The 18,757-nt window shown below is 42.1% G+C and overlaps 1 protein-coding gene across 1 annotated transcript in view; it reads left to right on the forward strand.

The window, feature by feature from the left end:
• Positions 1–18,757, forward strand: part of Dnah14 (dynein axonemal heavy chain 14) — a 225,140-nt gene that overhangs the window by 69,230 nt on the left and 137,153 nt on the right. The window contains 5 exon segments of the mRNA XM_050142810.1: positions 685–772; positions 8,519–8,772; positions 13,119–13,350; positions 13,875–13,928; positions 17,114–17,259. Of these exon segments, the coding sequence (XP_049998767.1) occupies positions 685–772; positions 8,519–8,772; positions 13,119–13,350; positions 13,875–13,928; positions 17,114–17,259 (774 nt within the window).

An 18,757-nucleotide genomic window follows, 5' to 3' on the forward strand; every position in this document is an offset into this window, starting at 1 on the left:
CACACGAGGGTAGCACTGCCTAGTGACAGCCTTTGCTTAGTGTCTTCAGTGTTCTCCTCTTTGTATTTTACTCTATTGTTGCCGTCTCCGTACAGGGGAGAAAGGATCCCAGAGGATAAACTTCTAAACTAATTTGACTGAAACAGCTGTGTTACATTTTTAATTTATTAAAAACCTTTTTCACCTAACATATTTTAATCATATTCTTTCCCCCCCAGCTCCTCCCAGCTCCCCCCCCCCGCCATCCCACCCAACGGCATGTTCTTCTCTTTTTATGGAATAACTACTTTATTCATATTTACTAACATTTGGAGAACCAGTACACGGTTTCTAGAACACAACTGAAGTCACTGGGAATGTGTTGTCTTCCCCTGGCCTCTCTCTGTTTCTGTCCTGGGTGATAGGAGACGTGGAGCAAACAGAAAGATATGCTGCCCCCGTAAAAATTGTTTTTGAACATAGCCTTTTTAGCTCTGTACCCTTTATAACATTGTAATTCAAAGCTAATATATGTCTTTCTTAAGTCACTATATGTTTCTACCCGCCCAGACCCTGCCAGGGAAAGGGAAGCGGAAGTGCTGTCCATTACTTGTGAAAATGTTAGCAGTGTTAATGCTTCATCATTAGGGGGCATCACCATCGAGCATGGATGGGTGATATAAATGTATTTTTTTTGGCTTATAGATTTTTAATTCAAGGCATTGAAGACCAGAATGACAAGACTTTTCCTGAGTGGGTACTGTCACATCCAGGACAAGTGGTCACCACTGTGGTGAGTCAATGCCGCCTTGGACCGTGAAAACAGGAGCTAGCCTGTGGTTGCAGTGCTAAGAAAGTAAAAATATGAAAACTGAGTTATTTTAAGGGTAGTAATACATCTTGGTTATTTTGAAATGTATTTTAAAAATAAGATAAGTGTATTTATAGATGCATAAATAATATCATAAACACAGTAGAATTATTGGTGGTTGATAAATTCATCCTATAATGAATTCATTCTATAATTCCTTCACTTTCTTAGAGTTCAAAAATCTTCAGTTTATAATATAAAATAAAAATAACCCATAAATTATTTTCCTAAAAGTGTATATTTATATTGTACTATATACACGTCTGTTGTTACCATTAAAAGTTACTCCAAACTTAGTGGCTTAAAACGACTAAATTTGTTAGTTTAAAGACCTATGAGTTAGAAGAACAGTGCAGGACTCCCTGCTGAGGGCGAGCTGTTGGCAGGTGTGTGGAGGCTCTTAGACTGGGGGTGTCCTAGAGAGAGGGTGACCAGCACACCTCGGTTGGTGCCTCTTTCTGCATCTTCCGAGCTGGTCGTGTTGTGTCTCTGCTTGTCTCCAGGCATCTTATAGTCCTGTCTCCTGTGCAGAGACAGGAAGAAATCTCTAGTTGTAAGGACGCACATGAGACAGGAAACCCAGAGGGAGCGCTCCATCTCAGGTTCTTAGTCACATCCATCTTCACAGGTTCTGGGGGTTAGGACATGAACAACCATGTAGCCATTACTCTGCATATTTGTTAGTGTAGCTAGCATTTTCTTGGGGTTAAAAGAGAAAAAAAGCTGCAGGGATTGCTCAGCAGTTAAGACACTGATTTCCTTGCAGAGGACCCAGGTACAGCTCCCAGCACCCAAGTTGTAGCTCACAACCTTCTATAACTGCAGTTCCAGGGGATCAGACACTTCTTATGACCCCCGTGACCCCTGCATACATGTGGCACACATATGTATAGGCAGGCACATACATATACACATAAACAAATTTTATAAAAGAGGAAAAGAAAAAAAAATCAGAGAAGTGTGATACTAAGAAAACCAAAATTTTCAGTTGTCCTAAGATATGTTTGAAGCCTCCCTCAGCAAACTGTATGAAATAAGAGAAGATAGAGGAGCCCCAGGGGGGATAACATTTAAGGAATCAAAGAAAGACAAGTCCGTGGCAAGTACTGGACCAGAGTGGGGTGGGGCAGAGCAGGAGGTAGGAGAGTAGCCTTGAAGTTAAGAAATGACTTTTAGTTTGTTTCTTTGATCTTACACTAGAAAAATTGAATGGTCATAAGAAAAGAGGGTGCTCCTCATTTGTGAGGCCTTTGGAGATCTGGGTCACCGTTTGCAGGTGAAATGTGTCCCCACACCACTTGACCCACCTAGAGGTGCTAGGTGCCTGCCTAGAGGAAGCCGGTCACTAGGGACTGGAGTGTAAGGCAGACCTTGAAGTTTTATAGTCTCGGTGGGTACCATGTTCTTTGTCTATCTGAGAGCAAAGCAGCCTCGTGTTCCTGACGGCACCGGCTAAGAACTCTTCCCCCTCCCACACCATGCCTTTTCCTGACATGGCCAACTGCACCCGCAAACCACCAGCCAGCATAAGCCCTTTCTTAGTAGGTTGCTGCTTGTCAGGGACTTTGTCATGACAATGTGTTGTTTTTAACAAAAGCTCAGTCATTCAATTTTACTAATAGAGACTTGAGAGCCAGATGCTGGGGTGAAAACCTGCTATCTCAGAGAGGCAAAAGAAGCACCCAGTTGACCTTTGTCCTCTACCATCCCCAAAGCCTCCTCTCTCCTACCTTCTCAATCAAGTCCTCTCTCACTCCATGCTCCTACCCCCCACTTCCTGTGTGTATCTCTCTCCATCCTCCCCACTCCTCTTACTCGCTATGCTTTTTTTAATTAATAATCAAATATCTTGTGACAACAATGAGAATGCCGCTAATACAATCTGAAACTGACAGTCACTTGTCAGTCAGCAGGGTCGGTGTGGTTTATCTGGAAAGAGGAAGGCAGAAAACTTTTGCCATAGCAACTGTTAAGGCTCACAGAAAGCGTACGACTTACAGCTCTTATTTTTAAAAAGTCCCCATTTTTTCACTTTGCCTGACCTGCTACAATTTTCAAGTCTTCACTAAGGTCACCTAGGGCTGTAAACAGACATTTTGCTCTCCAGTTGACTAAGTAAATGCCAGGTCTTAGGCTGAAAGGCTGGTATCAGCTGTTTCTATGAAAGTGACAAAGTTACAGGTGATTCTTATACATTTCTGTAGTTTGGCAAATTCAGATCCTCCAGTTTGCCTTAAGAGAAGCTCCTCCCGGGTTCCTGGAGGCGCATGCTTCACAACAGCAGCGCACATGTTCCCCCACCTCCATCTCCTCACCTCTTGCTCATTTACCACCCCGGGGCGTAATTTACAGCTCTTGAATTTACACTGTTGAACTCTCCACAGAGTTGTCTCTAAATAAACATAAAAAGATATTTTCGAGAGAATGGATAAGATAGCGCTATATATTGGTCATGAAGAGATTTTCTATATAGATTTGTCCATTATATAGCAATTAGTAATTTCTCTACAAATAAGTGTGTCACCTGTACAGGTGGTGGGACCTTGGAGAATGAAGCGGATAAATGAGGCAGACTAAAGTCTCATGCAATGACCAACTTTGTTTAGAGCCCCAGACAGTCTATACTCTGAGGGTTGGGAACGGTCACAGCAGTAAAGTTCTCAGGTGTTCAAGCTGGCTACAGCCACACAGGCACGCCATGCATGGGGGGGGACGATGCATGGGGGGGACGATGCATGGGGGGGACGATGTGCATGGGGGGACGATGCATGGGGGGGACGATGCATGGGGGGGGACGATGCATGGGGGGGACGATGCATGGGGGGGGACGATGCATGGGGGGGGGACGATGCATGGGGGGGGCGTATTTTGCCTTAGAGAAAATGAAGACTAGTTTAAACGTTTAATTGAGTATCAGCATCAAGCGATAACAAGTGATGTGAGGTAAATTCCCTCCTGTCCACTACACCTGGGAGGAGCACGAAGAAACACTCTAAGAACAATTCTGCATTTTGAAGAAAATGAGTCACAAGACTCTTGCCTTATTTTCTTGCATATTCTCACACACTCAGAATCCTCCTCGCATAACTCTGCTCCTGGATCATGCTCCAACATACACATTTAAGTGGAAAATGTTTTTAAATGCGATCCACAGTATCCCCTCACAATGGATGCTCTCACTGGAGGCTGTAATTCTTGAATCACCTCAAGATGTGCGCAGTGGAAATCCTGACTGTGTAGTTGTTTGTCCTGCCTGCTTCCCAAGCCTCGGACTCTAGCCACTCAGTGATCTGGTGATCGAGTTAGTTCCTAAACCATCTCCCCGGGGAAGAGCACACAACATTTGTCCAGTGTCAAATGGTCAACTCTGAAAACATGCAAGCAATAGTATGCAGATTGAGCAGATTTTATTTGTGTGTTTAGGAATGTATATGTATATAACAATGACTAATTAAAAAAAAAAAAAAGAGGCCGTAACTTTGAAATAGCACTAGCAAGAGCATAAGGGGAATTTGGAGGGAAATGATGCAATTATATCATAACCTCACAAATTTAAAGAAATCATTTGTTATTTTAAATTTTTTATTTATTTTACATGCCAGCCTCAGTTCCCCCTGTGTACCCTATTTTTTAATAGTTTCTGTTGCATGCGAAAAGGAATGCTGGGAGTAGGCCTGGGACCTCCAAGTGAGTAGACCTGAGCCACAGACCTCCGTGGGAGTGGACCCAGACTGGGGGCACTTGTGGGGGCAGTTTTGGACCTGTGACCTGGACCAGAGCAGGACTGGGGCAGTAGGCTCCACAGGAGCAGGAGAGGGAAGCCCTGAGAGAGAGGGCCTGGGCCAGGGCCTCTGCAAGTCGTGAGTTTGGGGCCTCTGAAGTGCTAGGCCTGAGCCAGGACCTCTGCTGGTCCAGGCGCACCTAGGCAGGAGCAGGCCTGAGACAGCGAGCTCCACAGGAGGAGAAACAAGGGAGCAGCCACTGAGGGAGTAGGCCAAAACCAGAGACCTCTGTGGGTGAGGCATGAGTCTGGACCACCAAGGTAGTGGGCAGGAACCAGAGACCTCTGTGGGTTCAGACACTCTTGGACCTCCTAGGGAGTGGTCGGGGCCAGGGACCTCTGCCCATCAGGGCATAAATCCCGAGCCATAAAAACAGACAAGAGGACTAATGGAACAGAATCGAAGACCTAGATATCAATCCACACATCTGTCTTTGACAAAGAAACAAAAAATATAAAATGGAAAAAAGGAGGCATATTTACCAAATGGTGCTGGCATAACTGGATTTCAACATGTAGAAGAATGAAAATAGATACATATCTATCACCAGGCACAAAACTCAAGTCCAAATGGATCAAAGACCTCAACATAAAGCCAGCCACACTGAACCTCATAGAAGAGAAATTGGGAAGTACAGTTGAATGCATTGGCACAGGGAACCACTTCCTAAATAGAACCCCAGTAGCACAGACAGTGAGAGAAACAATTAATAAATGGGACCTCCTGAAACTGAGAAGCTTCTTTAAAGCAAAGGGCATGGTCAACAAGACGAAACAACAGCCTACAGAATGGAAAAAAAAAAAAAAAAAAAAAGATCTTCACCAACCCCACATCAGACACAGGAATGATCTCCAAAATATACAAAGAACTCAAGAAATTGGTCATCAAAAGAACAACTAATCCAATAAAAAAAATGGAGTACAGACCTAAACAGAGAACTCTCAACAGAAGAATCTAAAATGGATGAAAGGCCAAGATCAAAAACACTGATGACAACTTATGCTGGAGAGGTTTTGGGGTAAAGGGAACACTTCTGCATTGCTGGTGGGAGTGCAAGCTGGTGCAGTCGCTTTGGATTTCAGTATGGTGATTTCTCAGAAAATTAGGAAACAACCTTCCTCCAGACCCAGCAATACCACTTTTGGGTATATATCCTAAGGATGCTCAATCATATGACAAGGACATGTCTAGCGTATGCGAGCCAGGAAAGGGGCTGGAGATTTAAACACATATACACAGAGACATGGGGACACGGATCATTCTTGAAACAATGACCCTTTTATTGTGTTCAGGGGCAGCTTATATAGGAATCCTTAACTGATTGCCATGCCCCAGCCAAACCCACCAGAAACCATTCCCCTGCCATCAGGAACTTCTTAGGGTCCCATGCTCAGAGCAGCTGCAAACACGGGAAAACAAGTTGTTTTGCTCCAAGCAGCTGCAAGCATAACAAGTTGTTTACAAGAAATTCAGGGTCTGGGGGTCCATAGCCCCCAACAGACATGTGTTCAACTCTGTTCATAGCAGCTTTTGTCATAGCCAGAACCTGGAAACAACCTAAATGCCCCTTGACTGAAGAATGGATAAGGAAAATATGGTACATTTACACAGTGGAGTACTAAAGAGAGGAAAAAATAATGACATCTTGAAATTTGTGGGCAAATGGGTGGAGCTAGAAAACATCATATTGAGTGAGGTAACCCAGACCCAGAAATACAATTATCATATGTAGTCACTCGTAAGTGGTTTTTAGACATAAAGCAAAGAAAACCAGCCTACAAATCACAATACCAGAGAACCTAGACAACAATGAGGACCCTAAGAGAGACATACATGGATCTAATGTACATGGGAAGTAGAAAAAGACAAGATCTCCTGAGTAAATTGGGAGCATGAGGACCAGGGCAGAGGGTAGAAGGGGAGGGGAGAGGAAAGGAGAGGAGCAGAGAAAAATGTATAACTCAATAAAATCAATTAAAAAACAAAAAAAGAGAAATGCCAATTAATACACTAGGTGTCTATCATCTACCCTCTTAATCTTTCTCTGAAAAAATATCACCACAATATGTATTTCCTCTATGCTAATTCTTCCCATTTCATATATCTGTATAGCTCCATTTCTGTGTTTTTAGGCAGTTTAAATTTAGCATAACTCAAGTGAGTTCATGATGCCCCTTATCCAAACACAGCCTCTTCCAAAAGACACTGTCTAGACGAGAGGCTGAAGTCACAATCGACCTGATTTTCCACATTCAGGAGCTTTGCTGATGGCTTGTCTTCCTTTAGCCTCCACTATAGTGGTAGATTATCTGTGTTTTAGTAAATAAAGCTTGCCTGAAGATCAGTGCAAAGCAGCCACACTAGTCATCCATACAGGCCAGGCAGTGGTGGCACATTCCTTTAATCCCAGCAGCCACACTAGTTAGCCATAGAGACTGGGTGGTGGTAATGTATTCCTTTAATCCCACCACTAGAGAGGAATATAAAATGAGAGGAGACAGGTCTCAGGTTCAGTCTTAATCTGAGGATTTGTGGCGGCAGGGTGTCCCACTTTTGGCCTGAGGGAAGGAAGAGCCAGTGACTGGCTGCTCTGCTTTTCTGATCTTCAGGCTGAACCCCAGCATCTGTCTCTGGGTTTTTAGTATTGGTGTTACTCTCCACAGGCTGCCTGCTCTTAACCCCGCCTCTTCACGGCTCTTCTATGTCTGGGGAGAACATATGTGGCAGTTGAGTCAGATATTAGAAGTTACATAATTTTTTAAAACTACAAATATCCACACTCTGTGCTAGGAGCATAACTTTAGAGTTTAGTGGAGAAGACAGCACTAATTTAATCTTGGGGTTTTCCACCATTGTTAATGTGCTGAGATTATTATCTAATGATCATGTGTTAATGTAGGATTTATTTCCTGGAACATGGACAACAAATTACAAATACTGCTGAAGAAAGTGACGCCCTTCCTTGCAGTCCCCGTTGGCTGTCAAGAGTCCCTCGGGGAGGGATGGGGCCATGTGAGCCCTTCCCCCTTCCACAGTGTTTATGAGCCCAGTGTCATGGGGGTTCCATGCAGCGACACAGTGAGTCATGAGCACACACCTCCCCAGCCTATGGCTCTTGCATTGTCTGCACACTTCCTTCCTTGATGTGCCTAAGCCGTGGAAGGGGTAAAGTAGATGACCCGCTTAGGCCTGAACCCTCCACCCTTTCTCCACGCAAGCAGCCCTAATTAAATCCAGCAGGATTTACAGGCACGCCAGCGTGAAAGGAGGATGGGGCTTTAGAGGAAGAAGGAGGGGCTTCAACTGGAACGGACTAGAGAGAGAGGCTACTGGGAGGTGGAGTGTATATAATTGACTACGTACATATATGAAGTCATCAAAAATACAACAAATTTTAAAAATATAAGATTTAGAAAATATAAATAAATCATAAGCACCAATCAAAATTCAGCCTTCAAACCTATGCATGCCTTCCTTTACAACAAATCACCTCTATAGATCTGTAACATTCAACTCATGAAAACTGTTTAATTAAAAAAAAAAAGAAGAAGAAGAAGAAAGGTTGCTTTGTAGAAAATACACGAACCAAGCATCCTTGGAAGGATTTTAACCAATAAAGGCGAGAACACAGGGGATAGAGGAGGCAACTGAAAATTCAGCAAATAGAATTTACTATTACCTGTGTTTGCAAGATATTCCTTTGCAGCCTTGAGGACAGAAAAAAAAAATCACTTCAGAGCCTCAAAGCCTTGTCTATGTAAGTTCTCTCACAAGTACTATAATTAAGAAAATCTGAGCTCACAAAAAAAGAAAAAAGAAAACTGTTTAATTAAAAACAAGATTGGGTGCTTCTATTAACATGTGTTTCCCTCCCTTTATTTTTCAGAGCCAGATCATGTTTAATAGTTATTGTATGAAAGGTTTTATGAGTTCTAATCCAAGAGAAAAGCTCGAAGCAGCCCGTGCCCGTGTGCTGAGTCAAATGGAAGACTTGACCGCCCTGGTCACCCTGAATACCAGCAACTTTCGCGCAAAAGTCATGCTAGCAGCAATGCTGACCTCATCTTTGTACTGCCGAGACATCGTGACGGACCTGCTAGATAAGAACATCTCTAGCGCAGAGGACTTTGACTGGACGAGGTAAGTAGCTAGAAACTATAACCACGTACTACAACTTCTCCCATAGAGACCATTAGGTTCTCTGCTTCACACATCTGTCTCAGTTTGCACTTGAAGGATGAATCGCTCCCTAAGCATTGTGGTCCTCCCCCACCTTCCTTGGTCCTCTCTCCTCCCCTCACTCTGCCTCATCTTCCCAAGCTGATGTCGTTCTTCTGTATGGTATGGATGTTTTGTCTGTTACCACTAAGCCTAGGGACAGGTTTCAACAGTAGTGATGAGAGGTGTCCCTGGTCCCTCTTTTCCTCCTGTGCTACCAGTGTGGGGCAAACGAGGTAAAAGAAACAGAAGGCTGTTTCTAGACAACTTGCCATGAGCCACTTTTCCTGCTGCTTGGAATCAGTTAGTGAAGGCATAGACAGAGAGCTGCTACTTCTACTGAGGTGAGGCTAAGCACATTAAGTAAGAAAGTCTTCTGATTTTACTTACAGTTATGTGTTCTCTCATCTAAGAATTTACAAGGTGTTAGCATACAACTAGTTTTAAATGGCTTTTATCTTAAATTTTATTTTGAAAATTGACTTGGTTAATTCCTTCACAATCTGCTCTGCTGTTCCAGAAGGAATTTAGAGGTAAATGGTGATAAACAACAGCCGCGTCATAGTATAACGTGTAATAGGAGAAGGGCCCTCGGAGGGAGTTGAGGGATTCTGGGTTTCAGCAGCTTCCGCTTGTGTTCAAAGTGAAACAACTCTAAACTATTAAAGATGTGTAAAGATTACTATATTATTATAAATTTGTACCTCATGGTTTCTAAAATCTAATACAGTCATGAGTAAATTTTATTTTTCCACTTATTTTAATACTTTGATTTGTTTGCTTGCTTAATATTTTTATACAATATATTTTCATATTATTTGCCTTCCCCCAGATCCTCCCCATGTCCCTACCCACCTAACTTATGTTCTCTCTCTCTTTCTCTCTTTCTCTCTCTCTCTCTCTCTCTCTCTCTCTCTCTCTCTCTCTCTCTCTNTCTCTCTCTCTCTCTCTCTCTCTCTCTCTCTCTCTCTCTCTCTCTCTCTCTCTGTCTCAAAAGAGCAAAAATAAAAACAGAGAACCAAACAAAAAACAATAATACAAAAAATTAACAAAACAAAAAGCTCACAAAATTACGGGTTTTGTTTTGTGTTAGCCAATAACTCCCGTGCCCTGGAATGCGGCTGATGTACCCAGTATCATTCCACTGGAGAAAACTGATTTTCCCTTTCTTAGAGGTGCCAATCACAAAAAGGTTCTTGCTTAGGGGTGGAACTCTGTGTCTGTGCACGCTGTCTCAGCCTCTGTGTTCATATGAGCATGAACCATGTTGTGTCTGGAAGGCAGTTTCCTGGGAGTCACCCACCACCGCTGGTTCCTACAATCTGTCCACCTCTTCTTCTACCTACGTTCCAAGAACTGAAGTGAGAGGTTTGAGAAAGACATTGACTCCAGAGTCACTTACTCTCTATATACGTTGTGTACTTGTGAGTCTCTGTGTTAATCACCATCTACCAAATAAGAAACTTTGCCGGGAGATGGTGGCACATGCCTTTAATCTCGGGATTCAGAGACAGGCGGATCTCTGTGAGTTCTTGTAGACAACCTGGTCTGCAAGAGCTAGTTCCAGGACAGGCTCCAAAGCTACAGAGAAATCCTGTCTCAAAGGAAAAGAAAAAAAAAAGAAAAGGAAAGGAAAGGAAAGGAAAGGAAAGGAGAAAAGAAAAGAAAAGAAAAGAAAAGAAAAGAAAAGAAAAGAAAAGAAAAGAAAAGAAAAGAAACTTCTCTGATCATGAAGACATGGATGAGCAAATATCTCTGTAGTAAGATGTTGAGTCCTTTGGGGAAATGCCAAGTGTGGTTCAGCTGGATCTTGTAGTAAATGAATTTTCAGCTTTTTGAGGAAAATTCACGCTGACTTCTATTTTGGCCAACCCAGTTTGCACTCCCACCAGCAGTAAATAAGTTTTCCCATTTCCCACGGCCTCCCCAGCATATGCTGTCATTTGCTTTATTAATCTCGACCATTCTGACAGGGGTAAAATGAAATCTCAAAATAACTTTTGTTTGTATTTCCTTAATGACTAGGGATTTTGAACATTTTTAAAAGCATTTCTCAGTCATTAGTGTATCATCTTTTGAGAACTTGCTGTTTAGTTCTATATCCCATTTTTTAATTTTTTTCATGTTCAGTCTTGTTTTAGTTCTTTGCCTATTCTAGATATTAACTCTCTGTCAGATGTATAATTGATAAAGAATTTTCCCCATTCTATAAGCTGCCACTTTGCTCAAATACTGGTGTCCTTCACTATACAGAAGCTTTTTAGCTTCATGAGGCCTTATTATGCAACTGTTGGCTTTAGTGCCTGGGCTTTCAGTGTCCTGTTGAGAAAGTCCCTTCCTATGCCTATGAGCTCAAGGGAATGGCTTCCTGTTGACTCTTCAGACTGAGGGTAATGGCCTTGAGCCATTTGGAATTGAGTTGTGTGCAGAGTGACAGGTATGAATCTATTTTAGTTCTACATGTAGCCATTCAGTTTGACCAGCACCATTTTTTGAAAATGCTATCTTTTCTCTAGTGTGTAATGTTGGCTTCTTGGTCAAAAATCAAATGTGTGTAGGTATTTAGACTCACTCTGTGTCTTCGATTCTATCCCCTTGGTCAGTGTGTCTGTTTTGATGCCAATGTCACCCTGTTTTTATTACTGTAGCTCTAAAATACGACTTGAAATCACAGAAGATGATAAAAGTTCTTTCAGTGGGCAGGATTGCTTTAGCTGTCCTGGGATTTTGAATTTCCAGATGAAATTGAAGTTTGTTTTGTTGTTTGTTTGTTCATTTGTTTTCTATTTCTGTGAAGGATTATATTGGAATTTTTATAATGATTGCAGTGAATATATTTCTTTTATGATTTTATGCATAAAAGGCCCTAAATTAAAGATCACCAGGAAAACCTCTACAGCTGATCAAACACTTCTAGCAAAGTAGCAGGATGTGACATGAACACACAGAATCAGGGTAATAGTAGCTTCAAAAAAAAAGCATTTGGAAATGGTTCTTCTGTTTCTGTTTTGAAGAATAATTTGAGGAGTATTTGAGAATTGCTTTTGGTTTTACAATATTAATCCTGCTGTTCCATGATCATGAGAGACCTTTCCAACTTCTGATGTATTCTTCATTTTCTTTTTTCAATGTCTTAAAGTTTTTCTTATACAAATCTTTCACGCTTGGCTAGAGCTTTCCCAAGATATTTTTGAGGCTATTTTAGAAGATGTTGTTTCCCTGACTTCCTTCTCAGACTATTCATATATAGGAAGACTACTGGTTTTTGTGTGTTATTATCGTATCCTGCTACTTTGCTGAAAGTATTTGTCAGCTGTAAACATTTCCTGGTGGAGTCTTTATGGTCTTTCATGTATGCAATCATATCATCTACAAATAAGAAATTTTCTTTTTACTTCTTTCTATCCCATTTGTATCCCTTTGATCTACTTCAGTCGTCTTATTGCTCTAGCTAAGACTTCAAATGTATGGAGAGAGTGGACAACCTTGTTTTGTTCCTGATTTTAGTGGAAATCTTTTGAGTTTTTTCCCTTTAGGAAGATAGTGGCTGTGGACTTGATCTAAACTGGCCTTCTTATATTTAAGTATTTTCTTTGTGTTCCTAGTCTCTCCAGGACTTTTTTCATGAAGGAGTGTTGGATACCGACCAAGAATCTTTGCATCTAATGAGATGATTGTGTGGTTTTTGCCTTTTTATCTGCGTGTTTGCTTTTGTTTTGTTCTGTTTTGTCTTGTTGGTTTCTCTGTGTAGCCTCTCCCCTCCCCCAACCCCCTGTGCTTCTTTTTGTCTGTTATTGGTGGACTCTGTTTATTGATTTGGGCATGTTGCACTGCCCTATGTCTCTAGAATGAAGCTAAGTTGATCACAGCAGAAAGACTTTTTGATGTGTTCAATTTAGTTTGCACATATTTTATTGAGAATTTTTGCATCTGTGTTGATAAGGGGGATTGGCCTATAATTTTCTTTATTATATGTATGGTTTTGATATCAAGGCAATAGTGGCTTCATAAAAAGAATTTGGAAATGTTCCTTCAGTTTCTATTTTATGGAGTAGCTTGAGTGTTGGCATCAGTTCTTCTTTGAAAGTCTGGTAGAATTCTGCTCTGAATCTTTCTGGCCCTGGGCTCGCTTTTGGGGAGATTTTTAATTATTGCATCTTAATGTGAGGGGTTATGGGTCTATTTAAATTGTTTTACAATGATTATGTTTCTATTTGCAAAAAAAAAAAAAACTATTTTTGCTGAAATAATTTGAGTATTGCTTTCAGGCATTTGCGATATAAATGGGATGAAAAGCAGAAGCTGTGTTACGTATCTCAAGGAAACACCAATTTTGTTTACGGCTATGAGTACTTGGGCTGTGCTCCGAGGCTGGTCATCACGCCCCTCACAGAGCGCTGCTGGCTGACTCTCACCATGGCGCTGTCCTTCAACCTAGGAGGCTGCAACGCCGGGCCGGCAGGTGTGGGGAAAACTGAGACTATTAAAGACCTGGCGAGAGTAAGTAGCTACTGTATCCAGATGTTTGTCATACAGACTTCGATTGTATCTTAAGTTTCACTATTCCCACTGTTAGAATGGACATTGTATTTACCCACACATTCATGGCGTGATACACTCCATCAGTTCAACTGTGAGTGCCCAGCACAGGAAGGTCTGGCTAAGCCATCATCGTCGTCTTTGCGTTTCTCTGGAACACCGCTGCCTGAGCTGACCAGTTAGCAGGCGGGAGGTGGAGGGAAGCGGTCATTTCTACTCTGCTCTGTTGTCCTAATGGTTTTGTTGTTGTTGTGTAAATCATGACTGAAGCTTGAAATAGCCAACTCTCCCGCAGCAACCAATCTCATGCTTCTTCTATCAGTTCTGTGGGTCTCTAAACTTGATGTCTAACTCATTTTTTAAAACTAAGTTTTTTTTTTTCTCGAAAAGCTTAATAGAAATATTTTCTTAATCTGGCAGTTTAAACCATCTTTATTTTATGGCATCACTCAAGAACTATATTAAAACAGTATTTTGTTTTCCAGAGCTATGGCAAACATTGTGTGGTGTTCAACTGTTTTGAAGATTTGGATTATAAGGTAAAGCATAAGCTTATATCCTTAAGCAAACTGTGCGTGAAAAATAATTCATTGAGGAATGAAAGAAACTAAGAAAAACACCAAAAAATGTATTGGTAGGAGTACACATATTATTAGTCTTTTAATGAATAGAGAAAATAAGCCTAGAACCTAATTGAAAGTTAAAACATTATGTATACATTACCATTTTTAAAGTGGTTCAACTTAATTCCTTAAAGTGTTAATTCTCAGTGTTTATGACGGAGGGATTCTTTTTAAACAAAACCTCACTTGCACAGAGCACGTGCTTGTGCTTCTTTGTTAACACAAATACAAATGTTCATGCTGGGCATGGTGGCGCACGCCTTTAATCCCAGCTCTCAGGAGGCAGAGGCAGGCGGATCTCTGTGAGTTCGAGGCCAGCCTGGTCTACAAGAGCTAGTTCCAGGACAGGCTCCAAAACTACAGAGAAACCCTGTCTCAAAAAAACAAAAACTAAAATAAAAACAACATAAATGTTTCTTACCTTGAACATTTAGTTACTGAAAAGGTAATTAAAAAACTCAAAGAAGTCACAGTGATTAACATCAAAAAGAATTGTAAACATAATAATGATAATTGTCTAAGAAAATCTTGAAATACTTTTATTAAAATTTCATGCTCCCCTATTGTCAGATACAAATTGAATTCTAATTGTCACAGCACTGTAGTTTGGGGGCGTTGGATCCTACTGCTGGGACTGAATCCAGGTCCCTTGTGGTGCCAAGTGCCCTATAACTGAGCCACATTTGCAACTCTGTAACTTGTTTTACATGTTGATTAGAGCCCAAAATACCCCACAGTGAACAAATATTGACACTTAATACAAAGGTATCTGATTTTTTGCTTTTTCCAGAAGCTTCTGTACCCTCCCAGACCCATGTGCTTTATTTTCTCTCCCCTCTCTATACCTGAGAACCCAGGCATTCCTCAACCTCTCTTCTGCCCGTGAAGGTTTTTTGTTTTGTTTGGCGTTGGCTCTGCTTGACTGTTTCCTTTAACCTGGTAGTATTTACAAACCAACAGACTTCAGTGCGGCCTTTAAATGTTCACAGAAGGCTGTTGACCTGGTTAACGCAGGCCTATGGCTGCTGGCAAAAGGAGAAAAGGCCGTCAGCTGCGTGCCTTTGCTGGGCAGGCTGTCAACTGTGTGCCTCTGCCGGGAGGACTGTCACTGACTGTCACTGCTTGCCTCTGCTGAGCCATCAGCTGTGTCTCTCTGCTGGGTGGGCTATCAACTGTGTCTCTCTGCTGGGCGGGCTTGAGTCTGGCTAGGATCTACCTGGCGCTCAGGGCTCGGTTCACTCGTCTGTGGTACCAGTCATGTTGGTGTGTGTCCCTTGCTCCACATGAATAGAAAATTGTGTCTAGGCAAGAAGTCTTTCAAGAGCTGGGCTTTCGGCAGCTTTCGTTTCCCTCTGTGTTTAGGTGGCAGTGTTGTGTGCAGGAGGGAGCAGCTGCCGGTGGCACCTTCCCATGTCACCATCCTCCCACAGGCCTCTGGTATCAGGGTGCTTTATCCTGTTGGTGTTAAAGCTCCTATGTAGGCCCCGGAATTTGAGATTCCTCTGCCTATAAATGCAGCTTACATTTTAATTTCCGGAACAGCCCTTATTAGGATTCTCCAACCTTAGATATTAGCCAATGTAATGGTTCGAATGGTGGCCTGGATGTCAGGATTCCTTAACTAGCCAATGTTACAGTCAGGGCCTATGCCCTTGTCCCTATAGACTTCCTAGTTTTGTGAATTCTTCCAGTGCCTGCTTCCTGGATCTTTGGAGCTTTTCAGCCTGAAGTTTCTGCTCTCCACCTTGTCCCTGCTCCCCCTGCCTCATTCCTGGAGGTTTGTGCTTGAAACAATCACAGGCTCCCTTTTTAGTGTCTGTCAGAGCAGTTCCCTGGCTAGGCTGTCAGGGGAAATGCTCCCTCTGGGCCCCAGCAGACATTGTTACAATTAGTGTTCACAAGGCCAGTGATGGTTCAAAACAAACAAAAACAAAAAACCTGGCCCAAATTTCTGAACTTCTCCCAAGTCTGTGCCACCAGGAATGAGGCAATCAGCTGCAGTTGTGTGATATGGGAGTTCCCTCTGTGTACTGTGATTACCATTAATGAATAAAGAAACTGCTTTGAGTCTATGGCAGGGAAGAACAGAACTAGGCAGGGAAAGTTAGGCTGTATGCTGGGAGAAAGAAGGGCAGAGCCAGGGAGACGCTATGGAGCCACTGCCGGAGATAGACGTGCTGAGACTTTGCTGGTAGGCCATGACCTCATGGTGATATACAGATTAATAGAAATGGGTTAAATTAATATGTAAGAGTTAGCCAATAAGAAGTTAGAGCTAATGGGCCAAGCAGTGATTTAATTAATATAATTTCTGTGTGATTATTTTGGGGCTAAACTAGCCTGGTGGCCAGCACAAACAGGCAGCCCCTCCCTCCTTGCCACAGTTGTGTTGTGGTTTTCTTGAAGCACCAATGCAGTACTCTAGACATTTGGTGTTGGGGTCAACTGTGAGTCCTTTTACTCAAGGCACAGCTGGGACAGCAAGGAGGAATCCAACAAAGTAAAATTATTCCATCCTTCATCACCTTATTTACAGGAAAATGAGCATCAGAAGAGTGCTGACAATAAGATCTTAGAATTCTATCATTGACAGTAATAGGGCTTTTAACAGTTTGCAACAGTGTTTCGACAACACCTGCTTACAAGATCCCCGACCCCTACCTACCCCATCCCCTCCCCTGCACCCTCACCCCTGGCACCAATTGCCTCATCTATAGACCACACTAAACTACAAGGAGTCTGCCTGCTCCAGAGAAGGACATCTGCCTTCTGACACGTGACTCCCATCTGCTGCAACAGGGTCATAGAAACGCCTCTAGGATGCAGCTCTGAGACCTAAACTGGCTTTGTGCAGCTGGCCATCAGCTGCTCCTGCCAGTGGTCCTGAAATGCAGGAGTTTGCCGTGTGTGTTTCAGCTTTCAAAAGAAACACGGTGAACTCATCAAGTCTAAGCAACTGCTAAACTCTATGGAGAGAAAAATGCAAAAGATACTTAAGTTGGCTTGGGGAAGATGAGAAGAATACATACAATTTAGTATCCAGGTGGGAGTGTTCACCTTTATAGTTTCTGCAATCAATCCTCTTTTTTTTTTTTTTTAAGATAATGGGGAAATTATTCTTTGGGTTGGTGCAGTCAGGAGCTTGGTGCTGTTTCGATGAGTTCAACCGGATAGATATAGAAGTTCTTTCGGTCATTGCCTCGCAGATCCTAACCATCAAGGTTGCAAAAGACAGCTACTCTGTGAGGTATTTATGCATGGGTTACTCCTTTGGGATGGAATCTGATACACATTTACTGTTTACTTAGTGCTGAGTCCTTTTCTTAAGTGTTGGGGTCTTTGAGTTTTTATTTGGTTTAGTTTGTTTAGAATGCAGCAAAATGAATGGCACTTGCCTTTAATGTTTTCCTCTGGTGAATAACATGGGAGAAATGTGTATGTGTGTGTGCATATATGAATGTTTGTATATATGTATGTATACATATTGTGTATATATATATATATATATATATGCACACTCAACTTTCATGTCAATTTAAAGGTATCCACCCTCCTTTTACACTTTGGAGTAGCCTGGAGCCGCCAGCCCTCGATGCAGATATACTCTAGTTAATATTTTTTTCTATCTTAGAATCTCTTTTATCTTAGGATATTACACTTAAAGAAATCAAACAAGAGTTATGAATATTTTTCCTTAATTCTACATGAATTTGTTTTTCTTTAATTCTATACCCATTTAAAAACAGAAATCCTGGCTGCATCCCTGAAGTCCCAGCTCACCATTCTAAACTGAGGTGCTCTTTTTTTAAAAAAAAAAAAAAAAAAAAAACACAAGAAAATGTATGTATGTTAGGGTTACTGTTGTTTATGAATAATAAACAAGTTTTCCCTTCCAACTCATGCTGATGGTGCTAACTTTGCTCTGATTGGTTTCATGCTGTTAGTGTTACCAGGGCTTACAGGTGGACACAGATGGGGGTACAGTAACCCCCATTTTACCACTCTCCTCTCTGCTTTGACCTCTACAAAGTGTTTTGCCCAAGAACTGGCCAGCTGTGTCTGATCGTTCTGCCTCTCATGTTTACACTGTCCTCCTCGGTAAGAAACCACCCCACAAATTCTTGCCATTGTCTCTGCCTGTGTTGTAGCCGACAGGACATGGTGTTTAGGACAGAGCATCTGCCTCACAGCTGTCTGCATATATTCTTTTTATTTTTGAGATTTTATTTATTTTTTATGGGTGTTTTGCCTACATGTATTGTCTGTGCATCACAGGCACCGGAAACCCTCAGCCTAGAGTACAGATGATTGGGAGCCACCATGCCAGTGTGGGGAACCGAACCCGGGTCTTCAGGAAGGGCAGTCAGCGCTGAGCCCCCACGTTGTAACTGGACATGGGCTGTGTTCCAGGCAGGAACTCTGTGCTCTGCTGATGTGCTCTAGTGAGTTTGCAGGCCCAACACACTGAGGGCTTCCCAGGGTCACTTCCCTGTGTGGATCATTTTGTCCAATGGTGCCTTCTAACACCCAGGTCAAAAGCTTCTCAGACATCTTTAGACAGGGTCAGATATTCCTGAATCACAGCAGAACTCAGCGTTGTCTCAGAATAGGACACCACCTCCTCCTCTCTGTGTTGTTGTTAAGTAAGTTTTATTTGGATTTAAATGTAATAAAGCCTTAAGAAAATTCCCTGGTTCGTTAAAGTTTTAATACCCTTAGGCCTGGAGGGTGATTTTTTTTTTTTT

Source organism: Alexandromys fortis, unplaced genomic scaffold (assembly GCF_014885135.2).
Source record: "Alexandromys fortis isolate MF-2015 unplaced genomic scaffold, M_Fortis_MF-2015_v1.1 scaffold_51, whole genome shotgun sequence".
In the NCBI taxonomy this organism is placed as follows: Eukaryota; Metazoa; Chordata; class Mammalia; order Rodentia; family Cricetidae; genus Alexandromys; species Alexandromys fortis.